This window comes from Eptesicus fuscus, chromosome 16, assembly GCF_027574615.1.
Source record: "Eptesicus fuscus isolate TK198812 chromosome 16, DD_ASM_mEF_20220401, whole genome shotgun sequence".
Lineage (NCBI taxonomy): Eukaryota > Metazoa > Chordata > Mammalia > Chiroptera > Vespertilionidae > Eptesicus > Eptesicus fuscus.
In genome coordinates, this window is record NC_072488.1 from 44325783 (window position 1) to 44347162 (window position 21380).

At 56.6% G+C, this 21380-nt stretch overlaps 1 protein-coding gene across 2 annotated transcripts in view; it reads right to left on the reverse strand.

The window, feature by feature from the left end:
* The window catches only part of LOC103291427 (rab11 family-interacting protein 5), a 157074-nt gene that overhangs the window by 23577 nt on the left and 112117 nt on the right, over positions 1 to 21380 (reverse strand). The window contains exons 16-18 of one of the 2 annotated variants that reach the window (XM_054728477.1): positions 16776 to 16891; positions 14720 to 14805; positions 8403 to 8520 (exon numbers count right to left, since the gene is read on the reverse strand). In XM_054728477.1, coding sequence (XP_054584452.1) covers positions 8403 to 8520; positions 14720 to 14805; positions 16776 to 16891 — 320 coding nt within the window. The remainder of the gene's footprint in view (positions 1 to 8402; positions 8521 to 14719; positions 14806 to 16775; positions 16892 to 21380) is intronic. The other variant, XM_054728479.1, reaches the window with a different exon arrangement.

The window sequence follows — 21380 nt, forward strand, 5'->3', positions numbered from 1 at the left end:
TCTCATGCACCACATGGGCCTGGACTCTAAGCCACCCTCTGGGGCCAGGGCAAGATGTGGCTTGTGAATGGCAGGAGGCTGTAAAGTGGGCCTGAGCCGTCCTCAGAACCTGCTTCCAGTGCCCTGGACCCTGTGGGGCTGCGGTGAGGAGGGGCCAGGCTGAGAGGGAGGGGTGGGGGGTTAACAGGGCTGCCATGGAGGCTCTGAGCAGGAAGCCCTCGGGGCTCTGATGGTGTCTTTTCTTCCAGTCAAGGTGTTTGGCAGAAGCTGGAGGGGCAGAGGGAGAGTGGGGAGGGGTCCCCAGGTGAGGTGTCCCGGGAAGGCCAAAGGGCAGGAGCCAACAAACCCACAAACACAGGGCGAACAGGCCCAACAGGATACAATCCTGGCCGCCAGCGAACCTGACTCCTTGGCCCCACGGGGCTCCTGCAGCGCTGATGGGGGGGAGAGAGACGCGCTCCCTGGGACAGCCCGCAGCCCCACAGAGCAGCCTAGGGCCCCTCCTTCACTGTACCCCAGCCAGAGGCAGGCACACAGCCCCATCTTCCCTGTGCCCGCCCCAGCCCCTATTGCTGCTCGGGGGTCTCAAGAAGCCCAGTGAGTGGTGTACTGAGAAAGGCTAGGCTCCGCCCATTCATAATTCGGCACCTTCTCGAGCCACGCCGGGCCCCAGGAGGTGGCTCTCAGACAAGACACCGAGTGTCAGCATCGGACTTAAGGCCACACAGCCCACTGTCAGCTGTGCCCCCTCTAGGACCAGGGCCCGGTCTCCTGGTTTCACTCCCAGAATCCTAATGGGCAGAGCCAGGAAGAAACTGCATTCCAACACCTTATCTTCTGGCTGGGGAAACTGAGGTCTTGGAGGTCAAGACCAAGATCACAGAGCTAAGAGATGCCAGCCCTCGGAGGGCAGGCCTGGGGGACACAGGGCAACCCCAACCTCAGGGGTCAGGACAGTCCCACCAGGGGCCCCCACTCCCCTGAGCCTCACTCATCCACAGAGGAGCCCCACCTTTTCCTGTGGACATATTTCAACCTCACCAAATCAGCTAATTATTGACAGTTGGTGAAGAGGAGATTTCACTTTTTCCTCCTGTTAAACTGCTCCTAATTAGTTCCCTGTCACACGGCTGGCTCGGCCGCCCGCCGCTCGCCGTTCACGCGGTAATCCCGCTGCACAGTGCCTCATTAACCTTTTGCTCCTCTCCTGCCGCCTGCCAACAAGATGAAGACAAAAACAGATTGTCGAACAATGGCTCCGGCTTGTATGTGCAGCCCCGTTCCCCAGCCCCCGAGCTCCCGGGGGAAGAGTGGGGGAAAAGAGAGGGGAATGGGGCTGGGGAGGAGCCCAGGAGGGGAGAGGCACAAAGACAGATAGAAACAGAAATAGGCAGGGATGCGGGGAGGGGGCCTTGGCCAAGGTACTGCTTCTTGCTCTGGGGCAGTGGTCGGCAAACTCCTTAGTCAACAGAGCCAAATATCAACAGTACAACGACTGAAATTTCTTTGAGAGCCAAATTTTTTAAACTTAAACTTCTTCTAATGCCACTTCTTCAAAATAGACTCGCCCAGGCCGTGGTATTTTGTGGAAGAGCCTCACTCAAGGGGCCAAATAGCCGCAGTTTGCCGACCACAGGAGGCTGTAAAGTGGGCCTGAGCTGTCCTCAGAACCTGCTTCCAGGCTCTGGGGAGACAGGAGGTTCATTAAACAGGATTAGATGCGCTCCCAGGTAGGGAACACTGGCTATCAGAGTTGGAGGGACATTCCCCATTCCCTGGTCCAGCCTCTTTTGGCAGCAAAGCCCGTGGGCCCGGAGACTGGACCCTGGACATCTCCCTTGAGGGACCCAACTCACCAGTGTGTGTGTGTGTGTGTGTATGTGTGTGTGTGTGTGTGTGTGTGAGAGAGAGAGAGAGAAACTATTCTAGCAATGATTCCTCCTCCAGGAAGTCCTCCCTGATGAGCTCACCGGGATCTGTCTCACCTCACACGTGTACTCTGGTGCTGTGTGTTTCCTGTGTCCCATCTCCCTCCTCAGTTCCTTTCTCACTCCCTCAATACATAGGGTGTCCCTAAGGCTGAGAGCTGACACTCTGTCAAATGACCACATTTGCCGAGAACACAGGAGCCTCAATTTCCAGTGAGGGCAGGGCCAGATAGGCCATCACACATCAGGACGTACCATGTCACAGAGGCCTCCACAACCTGTCTGGCCTGACATTTTCTTATTTATTGGGCTTCTGTCCACCCCACAGAAGAGAGGCTCCCTGAGACGGGGGGCTCTGACATGGCCCCTCCAGTTTCAGGAAGAAGGGGAAAGCACCCCAGTGTCTGTGATGAGGGGAACAGACTCTGGGTGCGATGGGCCCGCTGAGGCCTGGGCATGGCCTGGCTGAGCTAGCCTTGGCCAGTGCCCCACAGCCTTAACCTGCAGGTCACAGGGTCCTAGGGCAGACCCATATTCCCTGCATGGCAACACGCCGGGGCCTGGGAGGGAGGCCAAGCCTGGTGCCCTGCTCTGGTGCTCAGGGTCCTAAGGAGGTCCCTGCCCCGCCTGCTGGCCTGCCAGACAAGCCCGCAGCCCTGGGTCAGAGAACAAAGGCACTAACAGCTACTCCAGAAGGTCCCCGAGAACACGGACATGGGTTCCCCAGGAAGCGGGGGACGGCTGTGGAAGGGGCGTCATCTGGGCCTGGGACTTGGATCTTCTCGTTTCATAATGAGGTGGGGTGGGCAGGGGAGGGTAACAATCCTTCTCTGGGAACAGAGCTCACGCCATCGCTACCAACTTTGGACCTGGGCGAGGAACTGAACCTTGGAACGCCTCAGTTTCTTCATTTGTAAGCAAATGGTACCGACCTCATAGGACTGTCACATTCTGGACCCCTATTTCCCCACCACAGCCAACCAGACCCCTCTACTTACTGGACCCAGACACCCCATCATTGTCCTCTCTCCAGGCTCCCAGCCCTCAACCGAACACCCAGTGAATAAAACTTCCTTTGCTGTTCTCCAGTGGTTTCTCATCCCTGAGCCAACTTCTCTTAACAGAGAGAAAGTTGACTACCATTTTGCCTCCTACACTGCCGTGTCCAGCTACATCACCCAGTTTCCAAGTCTCGTCGACTTCTGGTCCCTTCTGCAGCAGCTCACTTGCAGAGAGCTCCCTCTTCCTTGAAATACCCTTGTCCTCAGCATCAGTGAAGCCACTCCATAGAGATTCTCCCTCGGCCCCTGGCTGCTCTTGATGCCTTTTCTCCCCTGCCCCCTCCCCAACACACACAGTGGCCTCACCCCTTCCTCAACTTCAGTCCCCCCCAGGCACCTATCATTCAGAAATGCCTGAGCCTTCAAGGACATTAGGAAGATTGAACACAGCAAGACATGCAGAGTTTCCCAGCATGCTGCCTGGCATAGTAGATGATTAGTAAATGGTAGCTATTATTATTATTTGCTATTTTTATTTAAACATTTAGCACCATTTCAATAGGCAGAAATACTGATTTGAAAAGACCAGACAAGACTCTCGCCCAGCGATGGAAGTTCTTCTCTCAGCCTCTGGGGTTAGTGGGTTGAAAGCCTCATGCCAAACACCACACACCAAGGCCAGCCAGGCTAGGAACCAGCTCCTAAGTGCAATTTCCATGTTCCCTAATTAATTAATTCGTGTCCCAGCGATTACTCCTGTTGACAACCTTGGTGGCTCTTGGCAAGGCTGGGTCAGCCCAAGCAAGTCCAGACTTATTGTGGCGAATCCCACTGGCTTCTGGGATGTGAGACACGATCCCCCTACGGCAGAGGCAGCGCCTTGTTAGAGAGAATTAATTGGGAGGATGAATGGGAGGAGGGGGGACAAGGTCCTCTTAGCCAACTGCTGATGGCCTTGGTGCTGTAGGTCACAGACAGGTCTCAAAACACCCCATGCCCTAACCGGTTTGGCTCGGTGGATAGAGCGTTGGCCTATAGACTTGAAGGGTCCCGGGTTCGATTCCGGTCAAGGGCATGTACCTTGGTTGTGGGCACATCCCCAGTGGGAGGTGTGCAGGAGGCAGCTGATCGATGTGTTTCTCTCATCTATGTTTCTAACTCTCTGTTCCTCTCCCTTCCTCTCTTTAAAAAAAATCAATAAAATGTATTTAAAATAAAATAAAAATAAAAACCCATAATGCCCAGGCCTACCTGCATCCTGTTGGGGTTGATTCAGGTGAGGAGGGGGCTCTGAAAAATCACATCCCTACCCTGCTTTCCCAGGAAACAACCTTATTATGCAATGACTACATTCCTCCCAGTCTAGAGAAAGAAGCCTGGGCTGCAGTGAGACACCCAGAGAACTCTGCCTGTTTGAGGCAGGCCTGGGGGACGAGAGGAGCCTGCGCCCGGACATGGAACCTCTGTGAGGCCAGCGCTGCTCACTGAGACCACCTCCCGCTGTCCCCCCCTTATCAGCCCCCGAGGAACACCCATCAGAGACCCACAGCGCTCGCTCCTGATGCTTCCCCACTGAGGGCAGCCCAGCGCCACCTCTCTCCTCTGCTCCAGGTAGGTCAGGGGGTTGAGTGAGGAGAGGAAATCCCACAGCACAAGCGGAGGCAGCACTTCCTGGGAGCTCTGGCCTGGGCGTGGCCTCTGGGGTTCCCTCCATATCAGCCCTCACTTCTGTGACTTTGGGCTGGTCCCGGGGCTGCTCTGGGCCTCCTGTCCCCAGCAGAGTCAGCAGGATGGTAAACCATGACCTTTAAAGTCCTTTCAACAGGCACAGTCTCGGATTCTGTACCTTGGGTTTGTCGGCCCTGGGTCCCTCCCCTGTGCAGACAGGGGAGCCGTGAGGGCTGCTTGAAACAACTGACCACAGTGGTGCCTCCAAGCACACGGGGCACTTGGACCCTCGTCTAGAACCGCAGACTCAGCCCAGCTACACAGAGAGATGCAGCGGCTTCGGGGAGTGCCGGGCCCAGCCCTCCGGGAGGGGCATGCCAGGGCCTCCGAGAAGTGCCCTCCCTCTATCCTTAGACCTTCCGGACAACCTGAGCTCTGGGCTCCATGTGGAGGCCCCAAGCATCAGGTAATAGCTGTGCAGCTTCCATGGGGGGTGGGAAAGGAGACGGGAGGGGTGTCCCTGGCTTCATGACAAGGCTGGGCCCTGTGGGCCTAAGGGTACTGCTGGCACAGATCACACACTAGGCTTGCCATCCCGGTGTGGGCTGGCCCCCAAGATAGGAGCCCCATCACCTCATAGCTTCCTTTTAGGAGTCTGGGGGCTCCGTTCTCACCCTCCTAGGACTGCAGGGCCTAGAGGCTGGGTCCCAGTCCTCACAGGCCAGGTCTAACACCCAGGGCCCGTATTTTCACCTTCCCCGACTTCCCTCTGGGCACCAATACCCTCCCACCGTTTCTGGAGGCTAGAGCAGGGTCGGTCCTGCAACAGCAGATTCAGAAGTGCCCAGCCCCAGCCAGAGCCTCCATCTGCCACGAGCTCAGTGACTCTACATACCCAGTCCACTCCCCGACCCCTCACACCCTGCTTTCCCACCAGCTTGCTTGCCCACCTTCCCCTCCACCCGCTGAGATCCAGGGCCCGCAGCTTCTCCCGACCTCTTACCAGCCTCCCAAAGGCCCCACCCAGCCAGACAAAACCCTCTGAGAGAGCCCTGTGGTGCCCGGAGCTGGCCCCCAGCACCTCTGGGTGGACAGGCCCTGCCCACAGCCACAGGCCTGTGTCCCCCCTCAGCTTCCCCTCTGCTGACCCTCCACCCCGCCCCCCGCACTGCCATCAGGCTCTCTGACTTCCTTGGCCAGCTGTCTCTCCCACTCACTCCTCTGAATGTCCAGAAGCTTGTCCACAGTCGTCAAACTTCTGACCTTTCCTTTCCCCACTTCTTCTTTTTTTAAATATATTTTATTGATTTTTTTACAGAGAGGAAGAGAGAGGGATAGAGAGTTAGAAACATCGATGAGAGAGAAACATCGATCAGCTGCCTCCTGCACACCCCCTACTGGGGATGTGCCCACAACCAAGGTACATGCCCTTGACCGGAATTGAACCTGGGACCCTTGAGTCCGCAGGCTGACGCTCTATCCACTGAGCCAAACCGGTTTCGGCCCTTTCCCCACTTCTTGCTTCCTCTCTGCTCAGGCATGAGAATACAGACCAGAAGCTATCAGAACAACTTCCTTAACCTCTCCACCCCTGAACCCCACCCCAACTGCACCTGTCTCCCCCTGCTGAGGTGGGGAGGGCTTTCTCCCTGTCAAAGTGACTCCCTTGAATCCCCACCCCCCACTTCATAGACTTTGCTCCCCATCCTCTTTCTCCACTTCGCTCTTGGTGTGTCCTTTTTGTACATACAAGGGCCACTTTCTCCCGTGTATAAAAGGGGAAATATCTATGAACCTGTTTCTATTTTGTTTGTTAGCTTATTTTGCGTATTAGATTCCACACATGAGTGAAATCATACAGTGCTTATCTTTCTCTGACTGGCTTATTTCACTCAGCACAATGCTCTCCAGGTCTGTCTATGCTGTCCCAAAGGGTAACATTTCCTTCTTTTTCATGGCCGAGTGGTATTCCGTTGTGTAAATGTATCATAGCTTTTTTATCCACTCATTGTACTAGGGACACTTAGGTGCTTCCAAATCTTGGCTATTGTAAATGACATAGGGGTGCACGTAGCCTCGGGCAGCAGTATGGCGATCACCAGAGGGAAAGGAGGTGAGGGAGGGGCAGAGGGTAAAGGGGGGATAAGTGCTGAGGGAAGGAGACTGGACTTGGGGCGGTGAACACACAACACAATATGCAGATGATATGCATTATAGAATTGTGCACCTGAAACCTATGTAATTTTACTAACCAATGTCACCCCAATAAATTCAACTAAAACGTTTTTTAAAATAAAAATAAAAAGGGGAAAAAGAATAAAAGCTTCTCTTGATCCCACACCTCATTCCAGCTGCGGGTCTGTTTCTCTTTTTTCCCTCGACACCAAACATCCCGCCCTGCCACCCCGGTTCCTCACCCGTCAGCTGGACCTGCCCCTTGGGCCAGGGTTTGCCCTCACTGCCTGAGACACCCAGACATTCTTCACCCTCCCGGAGCTTCACCTCTCAGGAGCGTCTGACTCTGTGATTGGGCCCCCAGCCCCGAATCCCACTTGGCTTTGTCCTTGCCTCCCTGGTCACGCATCCTTAGTCACCACCCCGACCCGAGGACCGCCTTTCTCCACAGGCTCACTGGCGGATCCCACCCCCACCCCCCGCCTCGATTCCATGACTGTTTCTTACGTTGGTGGCCCCACTTCTGTCTCCCAGACCCAGCGCCAACTCCCCCAGGCTCCTCCAACCCCACGTGTCCATCCAATACAACACGCTGTCCTCCCTCAAACCGGTCCCTCCATCTCATCGCGTGGTACCTGCATCTGCCTGGTTGTTCAAAACCAGGAAGCCGGGCACACATCCTGCCGCTCCCTTTCCCTCCCACCACAGGCAGCTCCTCAATTCTCACGAAGCTGCCTCCTGACTCTCTCGGAAAGGACCCGCTTCCCTCGATGCCCACTGCCAACAGCCTGGTCCAAGCCGCCATCGTCTCTCGCTGGACGCCCGCCACAGCCTCCTGATGGCTGTTTCTCCCCCAGAGCTCCAACCCAGCCTCGCCATGCAGCCGCGGGGACCGTTGGAAAGCAGCACCTGTGGGCCTATTTGCACCGCCCTTCTTCTTTTTTTTTTTTAAATATGTTTTATTGATTTTTTACAGAGAGGAAGAGTTAGAAACATCGATCAGCTGCCTCTTGCACACCCCCTACTGGGGATGTGCCCGCAACCAAGATACATGCCCTTAACCGGAATCGAACCTGGGACCCTTGCGTCCACAGGCCGACGCTCTATCCACTGAGCCAAACCGGTTTCGGCTGCACCGCCCTTCTGATGACCGTGACCCTCTGCGCTGGCTCCCAAGTTTCCAGCACCACCTGACCCACCTCATCCTTCTCCACTCTCTGCTCCAGCTGCAGACTTTGCTCGGCTCTGGAACATGCTATGCCCTGCCTTCACCCCCCGGTGACCTCAGCCCACATGTCCCATCGCCCACTGTGCGCCCAGCCAACTCTAGCCCTTCCTGCAGGTCCCGGAAAATGCCACTTCCCTCAAGGCTCTGTTGGGGCTCCCCACGATCTCCTCCCACATCCAGCTCACTTGGTCCTACCCTAACACGCCTCATACTCCACTTTCTATTCCCTGTTTCATTGTTGTGTTCACTGCTTCACCCTGAGCTTAGAGATGTCTGTCTCATTCACGGTTCAAACCCCAGCACCCAGCCCAGTGCAAAGGAGTCAGCGCTGAATAAGTATTCGTTAATTAATGGCCTAACTACATCCGCCTGTCCTGCCCTTGAGCCCCTCCCCTCACTGACCTCTGACATCTGTGGGAAGAGGCTGATGGCCAGAGGCAGGGCCAGGCCGAAGGCTGCCAGGCACACGAGGCTTTGCACAGGGAGGAGCAGCCGGGGACGCGCCTGCAGGAGAGCCGTCCTGTGGGGAGAGGAGGAGGCAGCCCGTGAGAGCGGAGACAGGGTGAGCAGCCCCAGGTCACCACACCGGGTCCTATCGGAATTCAGGACCAGGGCAGCATGGTTCCGGGCCAGCACCAGCCCGTGGCTAAATAGTTGTGGTGGAATTCTGTCTTCGGGTCTTTCCCAAGCGGCACCCTGCCCCCAAGCCCTGCCCTGAAGGACACTGCTGGTTAAACTCTCAACCATACATCATATAGGAGCACTCGTGGGGGCCCTTCCCACACCCCACCGTGTGTCCAGCCCTGTGCAAAGAAGGCCACATGTGGGGGACACGACAGAGGAGGCTGTCGTCCCTGCACCTGGGGAGACACACGGGAGAGTAAGATCACCTTCGAAGGTAGCACATGATGAAATAGCAAACAAACCAGAGTAGGTGCCAAGTGCAGGGGAGGAGTCAGACCACACATACATGGGCACATACATGTGCACACATACACACATGCACACATATACCTTTACCGTGTTGTCCAGCAAAGCCTTATACATCACACACACATACATACATGTATACACACTCACACACATGCACACATGTACTCACAATACCCATATATATGCATACATATGTATGCACACACATATATACACACAGCCAGGAGGGGATGACCCCCTTCTGTGTGTGGGAACAGAACATGCCCCACTGACTATTTCATCAACTTCAATCCAAGAGCCACGGAGAGGGGCAGTGGCTTGCCCAAGGCCAAGGCTAGATCTGCTGGAGGCCAGCTGGCTGCTGCCTGGACTCCTGACTCCCTGCAAGTGCTGCCACCCCGTGCTGCTCCTGGCTCCCGCCTTCAGGACCCAAGTTTCATCGCCTGCATGTCATAGCTGACACCCACTCTCCAGGACAAGCTTCGAAGATGGGATTCCTGGGCAGGAGAGGGGTCTGAAAAACCTCCCTCCAGGCCCGGGGTCCCCCAGCTCCATGACAAAAAGGGCTGTCCGGAGAGATTGGGGGCATACCAACTGGCAGATAGATATTCCTTCACTGCGTTGTCCACCACATTGTATGGTGAAGACCCTGAGCCTCTGCTTGGGGAGGTTTGGGTAGGGTGCGCCGGCAGGATGGATGACGGGACGATTGACCAGGGGACGTTGGGCGGGCTAAGTCTGACCCCAGTCACTGTGTCAGCTTCCACAGGCCTTCGACTGGCTCCTGGTACGAAGAAGATATAACCCGGGCTCTTGCCCCGGCCCCTCCGGAGCAGGACTGCCTGTGGCCACTGGCAGGTGAGAGGCCCTCCTGGGGGCAGGGCCTCGGTGGGGGGCAGGTAAACCCCACACCACCTTCACCTCCTGGGACAAGAATCCCAGGAGCACTTGGCCTTGAGCGGACAGCTACTAGGGAGCAGCAGTTCTCAAACTTGGTGTATAGGCAGCTGGTTGAAAATGCAGACACCCAAGGGCCCCTTCCCCATGAAATCCTGATTCAGTTGGTCCAGCACCTGGGAACCTGCATTTCAAATAACCTTCATGAGTCTAAAACAGGTGATCGGTCCCAGTCACTTTGGAGAAACTCTGGTCCAGGATGTTCCTGCTAAGGGACCAGTAAGATCCAGTTACTGGTCAATTCTATGCAAGTGAAAGGCCTGGACAGAGTAAGTGCTGAGTAATTGTGCATTGTTATTGCCCTTGTATGTGCAGGAAAGAGGGGGGATCCTGGTGGCTGGGCTGTCCTCCAGCCCTTCCCACCAGCCCAGACCTCAAGATCTGTCCAGCTGTCGAATTAAGCCCGAATTGAGTTGCTGCAGAGGGAAGTTTCCACAGCATCACGAGTTGCAGGACAAAAGTGCCTGAGTCAAACTCAAGCCTACCTGACCTCCCCCTTGGCCTCGGTCCAGTGGCCCCATGCTGGCCCTCTCCTCCACACAAGCCTCCCACTGGCCATGGACTCGGCCCCAGGCCTCCTGGGCTTCCACAGGAGTCATGGAGGGGCAGGAGAAAGGCTGAGATGGGCCCTGAGACCTTTTTGATGAGGATCAACTTCTCCCGCAGGACAAGCGGGTAGGATACAGGGCTCACCCTCCAGACTTGCACACAGACTTAGAGCCTGGCTCTGCGAGGCTTTGGAAGGCAGCCGGGACCTCAGTCCCCAGGGGGAAGAGGGCAGGGGCAGTGGAACTGAGGGTGTGACTCCCTGGGGTATAGCCCCAAGGGTCGCTGAGGGCAAGGAAGGTGTCAGGGAGGAAGAAGGTGGCAGGTGATGGGCAGGCCATGAACTCATCCCTTGGAATTCCAGACAGACCCCTTTCTATGTGGGGCCGTGACCCTGGCTTCTCTCTCAGGTGGCTGGCTGAAGTCCCCACTGGGCAGGGGACTCAGGAAGTCCAGGAAGGAGGCAGGCCTGAGACTGCAGCCAAGCAGGAGGCTCCTTAGAAGTCCCAGCCCAGCGCAGGCTCTGGAGTGAACACAGCAGGACAGGGGGAGGGGAGGGGAGGTGGGAAATGGCAGGGAGGGATTGGAAAGGCAGCTGGGGGAATTAAAATATGCAGATGGAGAGATGTGCGACTGACTGGGAGAAAGGAAAGACCCGGATCCCAAGGAATGAAGGAGGCAGGAGCGGCCTCAGGAACCACCACGGAGGGTGTGAGCTGAACCCCAGACCCAGCTGAAACCCAGGCTGGGGTTGGGGTGCGGGGGGGGGGGGTGAACTCCAGGGGCAGGGGTGAGGGGCTGAAGGCAGAAAGCCCCGCACTTGCCTGGGAGTTAGGGAGATTGTGGGGGAGGGGCCGATCTCCCAATCTCGCAGCCTGGGGTCTAAAACCAGCCTCCTCCTCAGCGGTGAGGCTGTGCTGGGAGAGGATGTGTGCTGGGGAGTGGGCACCCCTCAGAGGGAGGCCCGCGCTGTGGGCTGGGAGCTGAGGCTCCCCTGCTTCTGACTTCAGACACCTTTCCTTTCGGCCTCAGAACATCCTGGGGCCCACTCTCTCCTAGCAGGAAACCCAGGACTTCACGTAGGTCAGAGGGCTCCTCACAGAGAGGAGACACTGAGGCAGAGGTGAAGCGAGCTGGGCCCCAGCCCCACACACAACAAACAGCTCCTGTCCCCACTGCTGTGCATTCCCTCCGCACTTGGAGCGGTTCGAGTTTGCACTCCATTAATTTGCAAGCAGGCTGCTTGGTAAGTGTTCTTTTGTCTTTCTCCTCTGACTCCCTCACTGAGGGTGGGGCCACCTCCCCCACCCCCTCCTCGGCAGGGCCCTGCCACTAGCACCCCACATGGGAAGGCCAAGGGGTGCTGAGTGGGGCCCCTGCAAGGAGCCAAGGGCCTGCCGGATGCCAGGCCCCAGGGGACAAGATGGAGAAGCTGGCCGAGTCGTCATCCTCCAGGTGGGAAACTGAGGCTGAGGGAGTCTCTTGAACCAAACCGGCCCAATAGTGAGAGAGCAAGAACCCAGAGTTCACTTTCCTACCAGGAGTCTCAGCGGGTGCTGCTACACTGGCCCTCCCACCGCCCGGGTCTTGCAGCTCCCCGTATCCATGAATTAGTCAGTCCTGGAGGGCACCAACTGGGTCTTTTTCATTTTGATATTTCTGGGCGAACCCGGGCTGGACTCTCCCTTCTCCCCGGAGACTGTCGGAGAGGCCTCAGGGAAGGACCAGGCCAGCACAAAGCCAACCTGCCTCTACGTGCCCAGGGGGCTTCTTTGGACCTTGAGCTGAGCCGGACTCAGGGCGGCCAGACTCTGAGCAGATCCCAGGCCAGGGAGGCTCAGAACTAGAACCGGCCCTCCCACCTTCGTGCCTCTCGAAGCCCAGGGTGAGCTCCCAAACAGATGGGACACTAACCAGCACTGCACTTTCTGTAAACTCCACTCGGGTGCCGACCGGGAAGGCATCACAGACCACCTGTTCCCCCCGTAACTCCAGGCTCAGGATTTGGCCGCCTAAACACAGAAGCCCCACCTTCCCAATCTCCCCTGGGGTGTCCTGTGTACCGCAGTGGCTGGTATTCGGGGACAGCCTCCGCTCACAAGGCAGCTCGTACACAAGGCGCAGGGGCACAAAAGCAATTGCCTTCCCAGGATCTGTTTGTCTCAACACTCCGTGGCCTGACCAGGTGCCCCACCCTTACACCTAGCGGCAGGGGCGTAGAGGGCTGGGTGTGAGGGTGGGGCTCACTTAGCTGCTGTTGGGCCGGGCTCCTCCGCTCCTCGCTGTCTACACAACAGGCCCACGTGTGGCCCAGAGAGCCCTCCCTCCTGCCAACGTCCCACTTTGCTCTCAGAGTCAACCGCAGCCCCTCTCCCGTGGACCAGCCCTCCTTGCTGCCGGGCCCACAGTGCTCCCGCCCCTCAAGGTCACCTTGATCCTGTTCGCACATTGCCCCGTCCCACCTGCAGCTGACCTGTGTGTGGGTCTACCCATCTCCCGCATCATGACACAGGCTTTCTGAGGCCAGGCCCCCAAACCCGCTCTTCCCCAGTCTCCATGCAGGGCAGGACCCAAAGACATGCTGATTGTGTGACGTGATCTGAAGACCCCAGAGGCAGCCAGAGTGGCAGGAAGAGCGCAGCTCTGCAGCCACAGTCCTGGGCCACTGCTGCCTCTGCCGTTTCCTAGGACAGTGGTCGGCAAACTCATCAGTCAGCAGAGCCAAATATCAACAGTATAACGATTGAAATTTCTTTTGAGAGCCAAATTTTTTAAACTTAAACTTCTTCTAACGCCACTTCTTCAAAATAGACTCGCCCAGGCCGTGGTATTTTGTGGAAGAGCCACGCTCAAGGGGCCAAAGAGCCGCATGTGGCTCGCGAGCCGCAGTTTGCCGACCACTGTCTTAGTGAACAACCGTAAGCAGATGACAAAGCCTTCGCCTTCCTTTCCTCATCTGTAAAACCAGATACCATATTTACCTCATTGCCCTGCTGTGAAGGCTAAATGATTCATTTCATTTCATTCATTCACTCATTCGTTCATTCAGCAAACACGGAGCATCTATCTACTATGTGCTGGGAACTGTGCTAGATGCTTTGCAGGGCAGTAAATAAAAGGAATTTACTTGTCTTTGTGAAGATTACATTACAGTGAAGCGGGCAGATAATAGACAACCAGATAAAGAATCTCAGCTATTGCTAAGCACTGTGGATAAAAATAAGGCAACGTGAGGGGAGTGGGGGTGTCTGTTACCTCCATGGGGTGGTCGGGGAGGGGGGCCTCTTTGGGATGGAATTTGGGGAGAGGCCTGGCTGAGAGGACCGGGATGCAGTCAAGTGCTTGATGAATATTAGCTGTTATTATAATTCGTATTGTGGGAATAAGAAGGTCTCCAAACTGAGGAGACTATCCTGCCCCAGGACCCCAGAGGGAGTGCCCCCAACCCTCCCCTTAGCTTACGCTGCCCCCAAGCCCAACTGAGCTCCCTCCCAGGCTGGACCCCCAGGAGGGAGACAGCTGTCTCCTCCGTGTGTTTTTTTACCTGCACCCCAGGGGTCTGCACCTCCAGGCTTTTATTCATCTTGTTCCCCCCCACCTAGGCCCTTCCCCACTCCTTTCCTCCTGGATTCACCCTAATCCTCCCCAAAGCACGGGAAGACGGGCCCTGGCCCTCCCTCCTCCCTGCTCAGCTTCCCCTTCCAGCAGCATTTCAGTCTTCACGACTCAATTTCACACCCATTAATTAATACAATCACTCTACCATTGTTTTATTACTGTGTTCCCTCATTTCTTTTCAGTCATGGCAAGCGTGTGTTCTCCGAGCATCCCTCTGAGGGAGGCAGGGAGGCTGGCACTGTTTGTGTTTTAGAAATGGAGAAACTGAGGCTCCGTGGCAGGGACATGCCTCATGGTGGAGGCCTGGAAGGGGTGGTGCTGGCTCCATATTTAGTCCTCAGACTCTCTTCACAACTGGTCCTGCCCTGTGCAGCCATAGTGCGTGTACACACACACACACACACACACACACACACACACACACTTATTGCACACATGCCAGAATCTCCAGTTGTTCAGGGCAGGGCTAGCCTCCCCAGCAACCTAGCACGGGGTCCTGCACAGTGAAAGCCCATGAATTCTCACAGATCCCAGTAGCCTTGCCTGGGAGAGTCTGAATAAACTCCCCCCCCCACCCCCATCCCATCCTTTGACCCGGGCAAGCAGTCCCCTCCCTCCCCCTCCTGCCCAGTGGTGGCCCCAGGGCCCTGGCTGCCCCAACTCACTTCTCCAGCATGGACATGACGATGGGAGGGAGCACCAGGATGGGCATGGGGAGGACCACCCGCGTCAGCGCCGTCTCCAGCAGGGCCTGAGGGGCAAGCAGACGCTGTGGTGAGTGGGGCTCCCAGGTCGGGGCACAGCCGCCTGGCAGCCAATCCCAGCCCAGAGCCCCGGGGGGTGTGCATCACTGCAGAGCACGTCTGGCTGAGTGGAATAATTCGTGGATTTGCTCACGAAGCCATACTCCAACAACCGAGAAAAGCCACCCGCCTTCTCAGCACATACATTTGAAGAGCAGATCCCCGTCACCTGCCACATGGGGGGGGGGGGGCAGCAACACAGAAGTGCCCGTGGGGGTGCCTCGGGTGGGTGGCAGGTGCCGGGGCACGGGGGGCGGGGGGGGAAGCAACAGGAAAACTCGAGATGCTCTAACATCTAAGCAGGCCCTGGGAGGACCCCAGCAAAGAGCTGGGGCCTGGTGCCGAGCGGGGACAGAGACCCTGGGAATTGCTGTTTTCTGACATCCCTTAAAGACAAAGATCCGAGGAGGAGGCGGCTTTCTTGGTGGCCAGGGGAGGCACTTCTGCTGAGTGTCTGCGGGTCCCCCAAGGGGCTCTGCCTGGGCCTGGCTCTGGGACTCCCTTGGGATTCCCGGCTGAGGGCACAGTCAGGGCACAGCTCAGGGGCACTCCTGCTCTCTGCCGGTCATTGTGGGGAGTCCCTTTAACCCACAGGCGTGGGCCCTCCAGGAACGACTGGTAGCCCCGGGGTCCCTGGTCTTCCCTTAGAAAGCAAGGGGCTACAGCCAGGCTGGGGAACACCCAAGGGCTGCAGAGAGCCTGGGGCTCCTGCCATTTGGACCGCAAAGAGGACCATCAACATGAGCCTCCCTCACGGCAAGTCAAGAAAGAGTATAGGGTTAGAGAGGAGGTTGGTACCAGGGGGGAAACTGAGGCCAAATCCCTTCTGATGACAGGCTCAGGGTTGAAAATTTCTCCCAGGAACTGGGGGCCTTTGTGACCGGCCTCAGGAAGGCCTGGGAAGGGGTCCCTCCAGCCTCCCTCCCAAGCGGGAATGAGGGGGCCCAGAGCCCGTGTGCGGGGGGGCGGGGGTGGGGTAGGGTGAGGGGAACAGAGGGCGCAGCATTGTCGCTGGCAACCTGAGCCCCTTCCCTTCAGAGCCTTGGCTGGGCACTCACTTTCCCCGAAACAGTGGGGAGGGGAGGCTGGACGAGAGAGGGCTCTCCCCACACTGGAGGCTTATAGAGGAGGCCGCCCTGACAGAGGTGAGGCTCGGGCCCCTGTGGGAGCTGAGGAGGGACAGTGCCTGGAGCAGAAATGCTTGGCTACCTCACAGCTGAACCCCCCAGTCCCAGCACTTGGAAGCCAGAGCAGGGAGAGCCACTGATCACCACTGGGAAGAGGCTGGACACAAGCATACTGGAGTTAAAAAATATTACAATTGCTGGAGTGGGTGAGGCGGTGAAACCAGAGGTGGGAAAGGGCCTTCCGGTAACAAACATTCTCCTCCAGCCACCCGCCAGGCCCCCGGCAAGCCTGAAATCCCGCACCTTAGCGCACTCACGCCTCACTCCCCAGCGAGGCGCCAAGTGCCGGAGGGCTGATTAGCACAGAACCACACAGCACCCGTGCCCACACTTCCTCATCTTACCCAGGAGGACATGAAAGCCCAGGGGACCGGTCCCAGGTCCCGGGGAGGCAAGGGAAAGCTCTGGGGTCTATTCTGCCCTCACCAATTAACAGATCAGAGAAGCTGGGTCCTGAGGGGCTGCGAGGAGAGATGGGGACAGTTCACAGCGGGGAGGAGAGGGCATCTGGAGAGAAACAGGGATGTCTAGGGGACAGGCGTGGCTGGACCAGACCTCCAGGCTGGGGCTCGTACAGATGGCAGGTGGGGCCGGGTGAGGAGGAGAGATTAAGAGGACAAAGCAAGGGTGCTGTGGACAACAGTCTTTGAGGAATGAAAACATTTAGGGGAAACCCACACCCTCCCTGTGGCTACCCCCCCACCTGCCCCCTGAGCCTTGGGAGGACCCACATGTCTGGCTGCGATCCTGGAGGAGCCCACGAGGTTGCCATCACCATCCAGGACATCGATCCCTTCTTCCAGCTCCCCGTACCGCATCAGGACCACGTTGCAGATATTGGCGCTGGCTGGAGAGAGAGAAGGGAGCAGGAGTGAGGGGGAGGGGGGCATGGCATTCCACTTGGTAGGACCACTGGGCTCCACCCTCGCCCAAGCAACGGAGTTCTGAATAGACGCCAAGCGTGTGTTCAAACGCAGTGGGGGAAGGTGTGGTTCTGGTGCCTCTCAGCTTGGTGAGGGGTCTGGGGGTCCTTGAGAGCCTGGTGAGCAAGGCTGGAAAACACCCAGGGTTAGGGAGGAAGGGGGGACTGCTCCCGGCTTACAGAGCGGCCCGTTATCAAGGAGCCTGCCCCCTGCAGGCAGGCCAAATGGGTGCCCATCTGGGGGGCTCTCCGGACTGAAGACGCATCCCCCCCCCCCCGGTGCCTGATGCTCCCCCCATCAGCAATTCAGTACCCCACATTCAGCCCCTTGCTCCTCAGAGTGAATCAGGTTCCCAGAGATTTGCTTCTCTGACAGCAGGTGCCAGAGCGGCAGGAACCTCAGTGCTCACCCAGCACCGCCCCCTCATCATATGGATGGAAAATTGAGGCTCACAGGGGGGGGTGTGTGGGGGGTGGGGAGGGATTTATCTGAGGTCACATAGCAAAGTGGGGCAGAGCTGAAAGTTCACAGAGCCTGGTCCTCTGGATACCCAGGAGATGGGAAGAGGGCGGGGTCAGGCAGCCCTATAGGAATACCTTCTAACTTTGGCTTCAGAAGGTTGGTTCATCCTTTGACCATGCCCACCCATCTCAGCTGAGAGAATGGGGGCCTGGGCTGAGGGGAGGGTTCCTGGGTCCATAGTTAAACACTGGATGCCAGAGTTTGGGGGCCACCCATCAGCTGGTGACTAGCCACCGGGGACCCACAGGGCTGGGGCTGGGCCCGAGGCTGGGTGTGGGTGCTGACCTCGCCTGAACTCCTCCAGCTCTGCCCCAGGATGGAAGTGGGGGAACATGGGGGTGGTGGGCGGGTGGGGAGTGGGGGGTGACAAATGTGGAGCCTGCCTGCTTCACTCCTCCCCCCAAAGCGCCTTGCTGTGTTTAAAGTTTTAATTTTTGCTAATTAATGTCAATTAATTTTGTATAATGAGTGTTTAATTTTGGGGAGTGTGTGAGCCTGGGAGCGACTGCAGTTCTGGGCTGTGAACGCTGATTAGCATCAACACCTGCTGCTTCCCCACTCCCTCCAGTGTGGGGGGGCGGGCACCAGGGTTTGGGGAGCTGGAGGGCGGCAGGGCCTGTAGGCAGGTGGAGGGGGAGGAGGACCGCAGATGCTCCTGGTGCCAGAGCCCACGCTGGGGCGCAGAGGGGCCCAGGGTGCTCGCAGCTGGGGGACAGGGTTCTGCAGGTGAGGGGTGGCTTGAGGCCCTGGGGTCTCCGAGCCTCAGTCTCCTTTTTCAATAAAGTGGAAGGTGGAACGAGCAGAGGGAAGTCCAAGAGGCTCTGCAGTCTTTGGAGAGAAAAACAGGAGACCAAACACAGTTTTTAAATGTGTTTACAGCACAGATGTCATCTCTGAGTAGCTCTCATGTTTCCACAAGACACTCAGCCGCAGTGGTACACGGGCAGACCTCCTCTGCGCCGGGCCACTCCTGTCCCCACGGCAGGCGCACTCAGTGATCTGATACAGTGGCTCTCAACCGAGGGCGATTTTGTGAGACACCTGACAACATTTGGAGACATTGTTGATGATCACAGCCTGGTGTGTGTAGGGGTTGCTATAGGCCAGTGGCCGGCAAACCGCGGCTCGCGAGCCACATGCGGCTCTTTGGCCCCTTGAGTGTGGCTCTTCCACAAAATACCACGGCCTGGGCGAGTCTATTTTGAAGAAGTGGCGTTAGAAGAAGTTTAAGTTTAAAAAATTTGGCTCTCAAAAGAAATTTCAATCGTTGTACTGTTGATATTTGGCTCTGTTGACTAGTGAGTTTGCCGACCACTGCCATAGGCCGTTGAGTGGGTAAAGACCAGAGATGCTGCTAAGCATCCTACAGTGCACAGCACTGCCCCACAGCAAAGAATTATCCAGCTCAAAACGTCAGTAGTGCTGATGTTGAAAACCCCCGTGTCACACACATCTAGAGACCCCAGGATTAGGAAAGTGAATCTGATGTCAAGGAAAAGAGGTTGGGAACCCCAGTTTCAGGACAGCTGGGCTTGGGTTCTAATTCTGATACCCAATCTCCCCCTCCTCACCCTCAGAGGAGAGCTCCCGCCAGCGCCAGGCCCTCCCAGGGCTCAGGGCCAGGAAGGGCCCGCACAGTGGCCTTGGGAAGGGGGCACCTAGCCTGTGTGTTTAGTGGCGACAGGGATGCTCTTCGTCCTTTACCCCCTGGGGCTGCCAGGCCTGCAGTTCCCAGGAGACCCAACACAACCACCGGAGAGGGTACTGGGGGTCTCTGCCCTTGGAGAACAGCTTCCGCCACCGCTGTTCTGGGAAAGGCAAGGCTACAGGAATGTGGTCCAGGGGATGAGCCTCTGCTTCAAGTCAGGAGGGCCAGCTCACTCTGCACACTCCTCCCCCCACTGCCCTGGCTGCAGAAGGAGGGGCTGCATGAAGGGCTTCATGGGATCCCGGTCGCAGCCTCTGCACCAGTGCTCACGCCAGGTCAGGGGAAGCCAGGAATGGCGGAGACATCTCTTGCTCCACGTGTGCGTGTGTGCGTGCGTGTGTGCGTGTGTGTGTGTGTGTGTGTGTGTGTGTGTAGGAAAAAGACAAAGAAAAGAGACAGTGTGGATTTGGAGCTGATGGTCCAGTAGCCCTAGGTGACATCCTGCTTGCTCTCCCCAATTTTCAAATAGCAGGACTTTGGTTCAAACACAAAATGACTTGATACGAACGAGAAAGTCTGAAAGGGAGTAAAACCCAGCCTCCCTCTCCTCATCAGCGCCTCTAGGGCACTTTTCGGAATGAGAAAGCTGCCCTCTCCTCTAAGCTGTCTGGGTGGGAAAAAAGGCAGCAGAGAAAACCCTAAAAGCCACCTCAGAATGAGGGCAACCCCCAGGCTCCTCCCTTAGAACACCCCCATTCTTACTGCCTACTCAAGTGGCACATGCACCGTCATTTCTTCTGTTGACTGTGTATACTGGTTGTCCATGTATTGGGCACCTGCTGTATGCACAGGTTAGCTGCTATCACCTTTGAGCAGTGAGATTGCTGGCCTGTTTCAGTCATTTCATTGCCATGATCTCATCCAGAACATTCAGTTCTACCGTCTTCCTTCCAGGACATCCCAGGTCCCTCCCATCGGTTCCTGACCAGTCCAGCTCCCGAGTCACAGACACTGAGAGCCGGAAGTGAATAGCGAGTGGAAAAGACAGAGAGAGAGCAACCAAGACCAAGACCAACCATGCGTGGCCACGGTCTCCTTTCCAGCACACCAGCAAGACCGACTATTGACAGTATCACAGGTTAATTAAACAGTCTGTTAGTGATAATGCTAAGAAAGCTGGCACATTTTCAACTCAGATTGACACCATTCAAGACTCAGGCATAACTGATGTTGGAGCAGCGATGCTGGGAGATGTCACAGGCGGAGAGAGAGGATGAGAGATCGCTGCGTGCTGATGCAAGCTCCGTGTCAAGTCCTGAGGAAAGTATGGCCTTGACTGCTGCAGATGTTCTCACATCAGACCCGCGTGATGCACCATCATGCCGGGTGTGAACAGCTGTGAAGTGCCCCGTGTAAAAGGGACAGTGTGGGAAGAAGGAAGAGCAGCAGACAGAAGACAAACGTGCAAGAAAGTTCTCAACAATAAGACTACAGGAGAGCTTGGCCCCTGAACTAGCACAGACACATAGGAACAGACACATAGATCAGAAGTTAATAGTTCAGCCCTGGCTGGTGTGTCTCAGTGGTTAGAGCAGGCGTCCTCAAACTACGGCCCGCGGGCCACATGCGGGTGTTTTTGCCGTTTTGTTTTTTTACTTCAAAATAAGATATGTGCAGTGTGCATAGGAATTTGTTCATAGTGTTTTTTTTTTAAACTATAGTCCGGCCCTCCAACGGTCTGAGGGACAGTGAACTGGCCCCCTGTTTAAAAAGCTTGAGGACCCCTGGGTTAGAGCATCGGCCGAAGCACCCAAGGGTTTCGGGTTCAATTTCCAGTCAAGGGCAAGTACCTGGGTTGCAGGTTCAACCCTCACCCCGGTGGGGGCACGTGCAGGGGGCAACCAATCGATATGTCTCTCTCACATTGATGTTTCTCTGTCGCGCGCTCTCTCTCCCCCCTCTCTCCTCCCACTCTCTCTAAAAAATTCAATGGAAAAAATATCCTCAGGTGAGGATTAACAACAAGAAAAAAAGACTTAATAGTGCAGAGACTATTCCACCTGGGGGGGGATGGGGGGGATGAGTTAGTAGTAAAGCAATTGTATTAACTCACAAGGGAAGGACTCTTCAAATATGGGGGTGAAGCAATAGGCTATCTATTCATTTAGAGCAGTGGTCGGCAAACTCCTTAGTCAACAGAGCCAATTATCAACAGGACAACGACTGAAATTCCTTTTGAGAGC